Raw genomic sequence first — 9,875 nt, forward strand, 5'->3', positions numbered from 1 at the left:
GATTTGAAAGGGTTTGCTGTTTGTTATATTTATTTTAAGTGCCGAGTGTTACCTGGATCACTGCAAAAATAAGTTACCCAGGTAATTCTAGCACGAATCACCATAAAAAAATCATTTATTTCTTATTCGCCACCACAAAACAATTGGCACGAGACCAGGAATTCTGAGATAAAAAACCTAATTCCAGATAAATATTAGATATTTCATGTTGTATGTGTTTTAGGCAATATTACATTTTTAACTTTAGTTTTAGGCGACTATTGAAAATCATAGCGGAGCAATTTATATAACTGGTCAAACAAATTGCTTCCGAAGCGAAATCTATAACATAAACCAGAACACAGTAATCCAAGATTAGTGCATTCGTTTTGTGTTCCTCAAAAGGATTCAAAGGGCTTCAGACAAGTTCAGACCAGTTCGCAGTGAGCCAACAGAACACTGAGAAGACATCGCGTGCAACTAATGCATCAAAACTGTGTTTCTGCGTGTGGAACATCTACCCGCCACCACTGTAATTATCTTTTTCAAACAAGAACGAAAAACGTCCGTGCTGTTGTGAAGGCGATATAAGAGGCCTAAACGACTTCTTATCATAAAACCAGATTTTACCAAACGGGTTCGAGGAAGAAATTACGCTCTATATAATAATCCTGCGCGCGCTTACTCCCCGCCCCGTGTTTATGGGAGTTTCCGGGTGCAACGAACGAGCACTTTGCAGAACGGGCGAAGCGTTTCGATAAAAGTTGGAGCAGGTTACGCACCGATTGAGAAATCCAACGCACGAAATGTCCCTTTCTAAAGACGTATCTGTAGAAGTCTTTGCAGCCGACTTTGCATGGGGAGCCTCAACAGCTGCTTACCAAGTCGAAGGTAGATCTGCATGTGGTTAGTCCTCGTTTGCCCTCGCTACACCTGTTTCTGGGTACACACTACCCTAATGATGGTAGCTTCACTAAGTCTAATTAAAGCCTTTGTAAAGCTGCGTTTTCATGTGGTGACATGAACACGAAAATACAGAAATACATGCAGTCATAAATGCGTAAGGCAAATGCACGTGGGGATAAAGAAATTTATGCAAATTGTTCTTTTTGTGCAGGGGCCTGGGATCTGGATGGTAGAGGTCCCAGCATATGGGACATTTTCTCTCATACTAAAGGCAGGGTATTTGAGGACCAGAATGGAGATGTGGCCTGTAACAGCTACCGGCTGTGGGACGAAGACCTGAGGTGCATCCAGCACTTGGGACTCACCCACTATCGCTTCTCTTTTTCTTGGTCACGGCTTCTTCCTGATGGAACCACAAATTATGTCAATCCAAAAGGTGCTTCATTGTATACTGACAAAAGCATGATATTTTCCACAGACATACTAGCTCAAAATATTATCTAAATTTAAACTGAAGACAGGTTTATCGTTATTGGATTAGTGGACATTATTAATTGTAAAATTCATTATCTATTTTTTTTCTAATCCCCAGGTGTTGCATACTACAACAAAGTGATTAATGACCTAACAGGTAAAGCTATTACACCAATGGTCACTCTGAACCACTTTGATCTGCCTCAGGCCCTAGAGCACCGTGGGGGATGGAAGTCTCCTGAGATTGTGGATGTTTTTGACTCGTATGCTAGGTTTTGCTTCAAAACCTTTGGAGACAGGGTGAAGTTTTGGATTACACTGAATGAGCCTCAGATATATGCCAAACTGGGATACGAGGATGGCCTTTTTGCACCAGGCGTGAAAGAGAAAGGGAGTGCCCTTTACCTGGTGGGCCACAACATGCTGCGTGCCCATGCTCGAGTCTGGCACAGTTACCATGCCCACTTCAGACATCTGCAGAGAGGGAAAGTGTCCATAGCTCTGAACAGTGACTGGGCCATGCCATCAGACCCAGGCTGTCCTGAGGATGTAGCAGCTGCACAGCGATACATGGACTTCTCTCTGGGCTGGTTCGCCTGCCCTGTGTTCTGCACAGGGGACTACCCAGAGTCCATGAGGTCCAGGATTGAGGCCAGGAACTTGGAGCTAGACTTCGTGGATGGCCAGCGGTTGCCAAAGTTTTCTGAGGATGAGCCCACGGTCTTGGGCACAGCAGACTTCTTTGCCCTGAATTACTACACATCGCGGAAAGTGAAGCAAGCGAGCCCTCGACCCGGTGAGCTCAGTTTCGCAGCAGACCAGGGAGCAGAGCGAACAACAGATCCATCATGGCCGATATGTGGGGTTTCCTGGCTCGCCGTGTTTCCTGAGGGACTGCGGAAGTTGCTAAGCTACATAAAGGTGGATTTCTGTGAATGAAGAAAGCAATTTACCTCGTTTCTATTTCATGTGCCTTGTATTCAGTTGTTACGTTCAGCTCTTTTAGAATTTGCAACTTTAACATAACATTACTATACTGTTCTGGATCCATTTCTTAGGAGACCTGCAACAATCCAGCCATATACATCACTGAAAATGGCTTTGCACAGATGGGACCCGTTGAACTGGAAGACCTTGACCGCTGCCAATTTTATCGGGATACTCTACAGGAAGTGTCCAAAGGTCTTTTGATATCAGCAAACTTCATTAAAGTTCTATTAGACACTCACGCTTTTCACATTCATATTACTTGCATGCATGTTTGTGATTATTTAAGAAGATATCTCTGAAAATTGGACATTTTGAAACATTCAGTTTCCTAATTGCCATGCCTCGGTTTGTCATCCAGCTATCCGAGACGATGGCGTGAATGTAAAAGGCTATTTTGCCTGGTCTCTCCTGGACAACTTTGAGTGGACGCATGGCTTCAGCGTACGATTCGGCCTCTTTCACGTGGACTTCTCCAGAGACGAGCGGAGCCGCACTGTTTACCGCTCTGGTAGAGAGTATGCAGCTGTGGTGGCCAGACATCGCGGCCACACCAAGTTCAGCAAGGATTGAAAGTCAGGCCTCGCAATAACAGAGGCCTAACTCTCAGGAGAATATAAATAAAGCTGTAATAGTACTCAGAAGGAAAATTAAATATACTAAATGAGAGAGACCATATTTACATTATATTATTGATGCACAGTTTTAAAAAACTATTCTAATTGTATTGCATTGTCAAATTGCTGTTCCACTGAATCAGGATCAGGGTAAATTCACTTACATCTGCTATTTCATTACTAATGAATAATCATTAAAATGTTACGACAGATTTTGGTGCCACATAACAATACTAATAATCTTAAGCCTTGCACGTACCAAACGTATGTTCAAGTCAGTCAGGGTTTGTTTAGTTGTGCTTATGTTGTTCTTTTGAGAGGTTCAGCTTTTACCAATGTCAAATAGGGGTGAGGAGGGGGTAATATTAAGTCATTGTATGCTCAGCTATTAAGTCACATTGAGTCTTTGCTGGTTCCAGATTTTAAAGGAGAAATTGGAGATGTCAGATGCCATCCGGGACACTCCCTGACCTACACCTTTTTCCACTTTTCCCCACCTCCAGCACAGCTGGACCAGCTGATCAGATTATTATCAGGCCCCTCTGAGTCAGGCCAGGCATAATAGGAGAGCAGAGAACCTGGACAAGGGAGGGGTAGTGGGTCTCCTGGACCAGAGCCCAGAACCCCTGGGATATACCAGTTTAATGTGTTTCATAAAATTGAAAAGCAAAAGGCAGTCCCAAGTTCTGACTGTACTACTAAGACATGAAACATGGGGTTAGAACGGCAAAACAAGCCGTTGTTGCTCTGGATGATAAATAGGTGTTCGATAACTTTCAGATTGATATCTGCAGAATAAGCCAAGCTGAAGTAGGCCTATTGCTTTGTGTGATCTACTTTGATAATTAGTCTGAATGCTGAAAATAAGTTGTGGAATAAATTAAGATTGATTTTGTCTCCCTTTCATTCTAAAATATGATGGAAAGTATGAGAAGAAAAGAGTCCATTGATGCCCCGTGTGTTTTGTTGATGTATACTGCCACAGTGTGGTGGAGTATGGTATCGTAGGTTTTAGGTTCTTTCAGCAATAGTAGATCTCAATCTAATTCAGGGATGGCAAACTCTCAGGGTGGGGTGTCACATCGGTCAAAATCTCACATTTAAGAGAACACACCTATACATACAATTACTTTTCAATAGTAATATGGGGCTAATTCATGTTCTGATATTTGTGCAAAGAATTATCAGTGACTGGTCTGTTCGATTAACTGCTGTAGACACTGTAGCTTATTATTTTATAGTGCTATGACTTTAGCACAAAAACAAACAACAAACGCAAACAGATGCTTTAATCAGCATTAGCAAAATGGCTGTCGCTTTTCGACATGTGAAGGTTCACCGTCTTTAACACTGGTGTTTTAGAGTGAGCCAACTTCCCATGAGGGCGCGGCTTTTATGGTGGTGTAGTGTCTCTGGCGATGATAAAACTAACCTCCATGGCAGTATCATTAATCTCGCGAGCGACAAGACTGGTGCTTTTTGACAGTCGCAATTAGCTCCTTTACCGTTTCTGCCTATAGCTGCCCAATATGGCTAGATATACGTCTCTTGGTCAGCTATATTTCCAGTGCATGGCGTAAGGCTTGCTTGTAGGTGTACATTAGTCTGAATGCGTACCAAGAAAGGACCTCAGGCATTAGTGATTAGGATCAAGGACCTCATAAATTAGTGAGCGCATCTGGGTGTTGATAAAAGCCAGAAGAAGAAAACTAGTGGATAAATCAAAAGATACGATGAGGATTTTTTATTTGCTGGTTTCGTTTTGTTTCGTGGAACCGTATGTTGCCCCCAGTCTAAGCAATTAATCGTTTTCATGGTCTTAACAACATAACATCAGCTTCAAAAAAAATAAAAAATAATAATATTCGATCAATTGAGTTTTTTGATTTCCCCACAGGATATTCAGACAAGTTTCCTATAATTACATTGGTTAACCCCACAGAAACACTCTGATGATTTGTTTCTTGCCTTCGTATTATGCAAATGTATTAGTCAAACTTAGAATAATTTGTGTTAAAACTACTGAATTTAGTTATCATTAGCAGACCGTCTTGATGAAGTAGAATGAAAAAAACAGAGCATTTACAGCCTTCCACAACTCTGAGATTCCATCTTCATCTCTACACTGGAGCAGTCCAGAGTGTCTCCTGTCTGTCAACAGCAGAGCGACTGAACAGTTAGTCAATGAAAAGCATCCTGTCACGGGGCTCGCTGCGCTATCTATTACCTTCAGGTCATAATAACCAAACACCGATTAACATTTAAATTATTTCACTGTAAAAGCGGTTTAATGTCTTGTGAGCAGTGCTCTCGTTATTTATGTATATCTGTGATTTAAACCACTGGGTATGAAGTGGCAAAGGGGAACCTTGCTCTCCGTTGAAAAATGCCGATCCATCGATTCACAAGTAAGTTACTTGTGAGGATGCGTTACTATGTTTAACTGTCATGTGACGGAGGCGTATTTGTATCTGACCGAAGTTAACTTCTTGCAGTCCGAGCAAGGAAGCACATTTGCTTAATGTACACCCTCTGACTAATTTAGCCTCCAATGAACTATCGCCATTATGCGTTATATACGAAGTTTGAAGCTTAAGTGCGGGGCTTCTGTAGCTCGTCCAGGTACAGCGGTTGACTTCTGGCATATAATAACCCACTCTATTGCTTATTGCCCTCATCTGCATATTCCCGCAAGTTAGTCTGTAATGAAATCGTTTCTCTGATAATCCGAATGAGAAGATGATCTTTCTTTACCCTTGAGCACCACTGTCATAGGTATTGCATCTCTTGCAGTCTCCCTGTCTAACCCGTTCTTTAGTCACCTCCTGAGAGAGCGAAGGAACCAGGAGTTGAGGAGGTCCTCCTCCTACCATCTTTGCATCTTTGCTTTCTGTCTCCCTTCTGTAGTTCTCTGTAGCCAGACATGGTTGAGGAGGGGGGGAGGGTCCTAAAAAAAGATGAGAAAACCATCTGTTTTCAGGCTTCTGCTCAGCTGTTCAGTCTGTAGTTCTCTGTTCAAGGAGAAACAGTGCAGTACCCCGAGGATGAGGGAGTGCCTTTCCTCATTTTGTCCTCGTCTTTCCGAATTTTTTTCTTTCTGAATTTATGTTAATCGCAATGCGCCCCAAACCAACTGCGAAAACTGTGACCACACACACGCAAGCAAATAAATGAAATAAAATAATGCGTGTGATAATGCATCGTGAGTTAGAGCAGATATTTCTCTACTCGCTGCTGCTGAGATTTCCGTCCATCCTATTGTGTTGGTTTGTGTGGGCAAGAGAAAGAGACTCTTGAGACAGAATGGACCGTCGGATGAATAAATGCTTTCAGTGGCCTCCCTTGTCCTTCGGATCCACACAGTGACTTTTATCAGTGATGTAAGGAGTGTGGTAGTGGAGTTAGAAGGCAATAATTTAGCCCCTTCACAAGTTTGGACATTGATTTTTGAATTCGAGGGCTGTAGAGAAAGAGAGATAAAATACAGAGACCTGTCTGTGCCCAACTAAATATGAAATCATTTAGAAGATAATGGGAATTTATCTTCCTATGTAAGCCTGATATCTAAACTGCAATGAAGAAGCACCATTACATTGGTGATCAGTCATTTCTTAATCCCATTAAGCCGTTCATTTCCTCAATGCTCTGCTGTAGTCGCAGTGCATTTGTTGTACAGTAGACTGAGTAACTAAAGAAATGAGGATAAAACCACAGCTCTCAGTCACTGATAAAATGTGGGATGGTTGATATTGCACACAGGTCAGTATGCACATTTGGTGAGATCAGGAGTTAAACATCACAAAGGCAACAGAGACACGGTATCATGTGAAGCACCAATCTTACGTAGAGCCCTTTCTTGGTGGCTTTATAGAGAGTCTTCAGCCTGTTAAATGTGAGTGAGTCAGTAACAATCATTTAAAAATAGACTTTGGAGGTGAGGCTCCATCTGCGTCCTGTGTCCATACTCCTCTTGCTCTAGTCATTGTAAGTGAGGAAAAACACATCAGATCAGTACTGGCACTGTTAGAAGTTCATGGAAGTTCTCTCCAGTATTTGTGCATTCATAACTAACGCGCTTGTTAAATTAAGCACAAGAAATTCAAGCATGTCACATGTCTGAGTTATTTCAGTGCAGTCCACTGAACTGAATGGATGCCATGGTCCCCTTTATTGCTAGTGGAGTCAAGCTGGAACAACAATGCACTCTGACCACTTAACACTCACTATTGTAATGGATTAATAAAGACATGATTCCACTAGAATCCTCAAGGGCCTGTCTGGGTTTGAATAATACTTTTGGGACAGACTTCTCACTATTATATTCATTTACAAGAAACGACAGGCTGACCCATGCCACAATTAGTCCACATGAAGATGAACAGTTGCACTAATGAGATTAGCACTTGGTCTACTCTCTTGCTGGCAAAACATACATATATTTAATTTATGTCATTGTTATGCAAAATGGATAATTAATATGTATATTATGGCTATTGTATAAAAGTAACCTGTATATATTTCTGAACTAATGGTAACTACATGTGGTTGGTTGTGTGTGTGTGTGTGTGTGTGTGTGTGTGTGCTTGAGCACAAAGCTCTAATTGAATATATGTAGCAGAGAGATTAAACATGTTAATAAAGTCATAAATTTACTGGAAATATACAGAAATCTCAGCAAAAGGAACAAAGGTTTCATTGGGTTGACATATAAAACTGTATTGTGGCTAAATATGATATGATAGTTTACAAACAGTATTCCCATGGCAAATGACATTTGTCATTGACTATTATTTTAGTATTATTTATTTATATATGCAATGCAATTACTCATTTTCAATCTTAGTATAACAGACGAGCTGCTGTAGAATTATAAACTGCACCTACACTCAGAATGTTCAAGTTAGCAGCAGCGAGTAGTCTGCAGAAGATTTTAATGAACTGTATGAAGGGGCTTCCTCTAAATCAGAAATCAAGACAGCGTTTGCCACGGAACAGAACGAATTCGGCTCGTCTGCTCACAGCACATCAGAGGCGGCCTTGAACTCACCCCCTTTCAACCGTCACCCCATTCACATTCTGCATATGACAGGGCTGTTGTCTTTCCCTCACAGCGGTACCAATCTAAACAGTACATTAGCCTTAGAGTTCAAGGTTCCTTGCAGATGGTTTTGCATCTCGCTACATTTCCCTCATGCTTTATTTTCGTTTTCTTTTTTCGTATGGGGCTTGGGGGTGGTGGGGGGGGGGGGGGAGGCAAGCAATGTATGTATGTGTATTTGTTATGGGTCGTGTTAAACATGCGTCAGCTTATTCTACGATAACGGGGTGAATCAAGGGCCAGCACACATGACGTATGCAAAGCTTCCGGAGCGAACAGAAGAGGTGTCACAGACTTGAGTGCACTCAGAAGCTTGACTGGTGACTATTTGAAATACGTACCCTAATGACACAATTACCAGAGATTACAAGGGAACACGGAGTATACTTTTAGCAGCCAGCTTGCTGTGGAATGTACATTTTCGGTTCCATTTACAGCCGAATAATGGGCACTTGCTGTGAACTGGCTCCACTGAACAGACTGCAAAAGGCTTCCCTGGGGTCCCAATAATCACAGCATTATATTCTCAGGCTGGCACTGCTCTCCTTTTGTTTATATTAGGATTTCTTTGTGTGTGTGTGTGTGTGTGTGTGTGTGTGTGTGTGTGTGTCAGACTAAACCCCTCATCAGGCCACAAATGCTATCATTCCAAGCACATTGCTCTTCAGTAGAAAAAACGGAGACTTCTCCTGCAAGGCATGCAGAGAATCTTAACCACTCAGGCACAAATGAGATAAACTCACACCCTGTTAGGCAGAAGAACAATACCGAGTGAGGTACACTAGGAACACCCTCGTTCATGTCCAGGTTTTATTTACTTTTTTTTTTTTTTTTTTTTGAAAGTAAATGCATTATGGATTGTAATCCACAAACTCAAAACCATCCAGCCATTTCAGCCATTCCTTGTTCCACCGTTCCTCTCTTCTCAAGCATCGGACCCTGCCGCCATTATGTGTAAGCAGGAGGTTATTGGCATGCAGGTCGTCGCAGGTGAGCCGCACTCATCCATACGGCTGACGGGAGGAGCCATCAGCGGAGATGCAGACAGATTTATGGGGGGTGGGGGGGCGAGGTTGCATTGTGCCAGTGGGGTGTCCTGGAGCCTGGTTCAGCTGTGAGGAGATGGATGCCCACCTGGCTCAGGAGCTCGGGGGTGGCCAAAACAGAGAGGTGGGTTGAGGCTGAACCTCCAGACCCAGACAAGAAGGATAGGCATGGCAGCAGCGGGCAGCAGCTCTGGAGGTAATCGATGGAGTGACGCCCCCCCTCTGCCAAGCTGGAGGGCAGGCCGTGCACAGCGGCCGCCTGGAAACCTGTTGCCCTTGTCTCGTTAATTGCTAAACGTGCGGTCGCCGATTTGTCGAAGAAGATTCCTAAATAAAACTGGCCCGTGAAAGCCCGTAACATTAGTCTATGTCTCACTCATGTTTAAAAAAAAACAAGTGTGTGCCATCTGCTGTGTGTAATACTTCATATCCTGATACTATTCCTCGCACCAAGACCGAGCCCATATCCATTTAACAAAAAACAGAGCACAACATGAATAATTCTTTGTTAAATCGAGAGCAGCCCCGACTAGCAGGTGGCCATAAAGTTAAGCTGCCGAGTTACCACGATGCTAAAGTAACCCGGCGGGTGTTCTACAAGAGTTCGCCAAGTCACCCCTATGGCGGCGAGGAAGGGCTAAGCCCCAGAGACCAGCAGCTTGGGAGCATGAAACTTCATACTTTACATCCGAACTCCCCCCGCATCTTGCTGGTGGTCGGCTTTTTATATGACCTCCCTTGCATGCAGGGTGCCCGTGCACAGAGCCC

At 43.0% G+C, this 9,875-nt stretch overlaps 1 protein-coding gene across 2 annotated transcripts; it reads left to right on the plus strand.

Annotated features, from left to right (window-relative positions):
- Positions 1–271: 271 nt before the first annotated feature.
- Positions 272–3,858, plus strand: gba3 (glucosidase, beta, acid 3). Of its 2 annotated transcripts, none has more exons than XM_027015054.3 (5): positions 272–885; positions 1,097–1,321; positions 1,478–2,280; positions 2,418–2,541; positions 2,708–3,858. In XM_027015054.3, the coding sequence occupies exons 1-5, from the start codon at positions 786–788 to the stop codon at positions 2,917–2,919; spliced, it is 1,464 nt and encodes a 487-aa protein (XP_026870855.2). In that variant the 5' UTR covers positions 272–785; the 3' UTR covers positions 2,920–3,858. The 2 variants fall into 2 exon arrangements, with proteins under 2 accessions (XP_026870855.2, XP_026870856.2); XM_027015055.3 differs by having other exon boundaries at positions 276–870.
- The last annotated feature ends 6,017 nt before the right edge of the window (positions 3,859–9,875 follow it).

The sequence above is a fragment of the Electrophorus electricus genome, chromosome 13 (genome assembly GCF_041902795.1).
Source record: "Electrophorus electricus isolate QZ-2024a chromosome 13, ASM4190279v1, whole genome shotgun sequence".
NCBI classification, from domain to species: Eukaryota; Metazoa; Chordata; class Actinopteri; order Gymnotiformes; family Gymnotidae; genus Electrophorus; species Electrophorus electricus.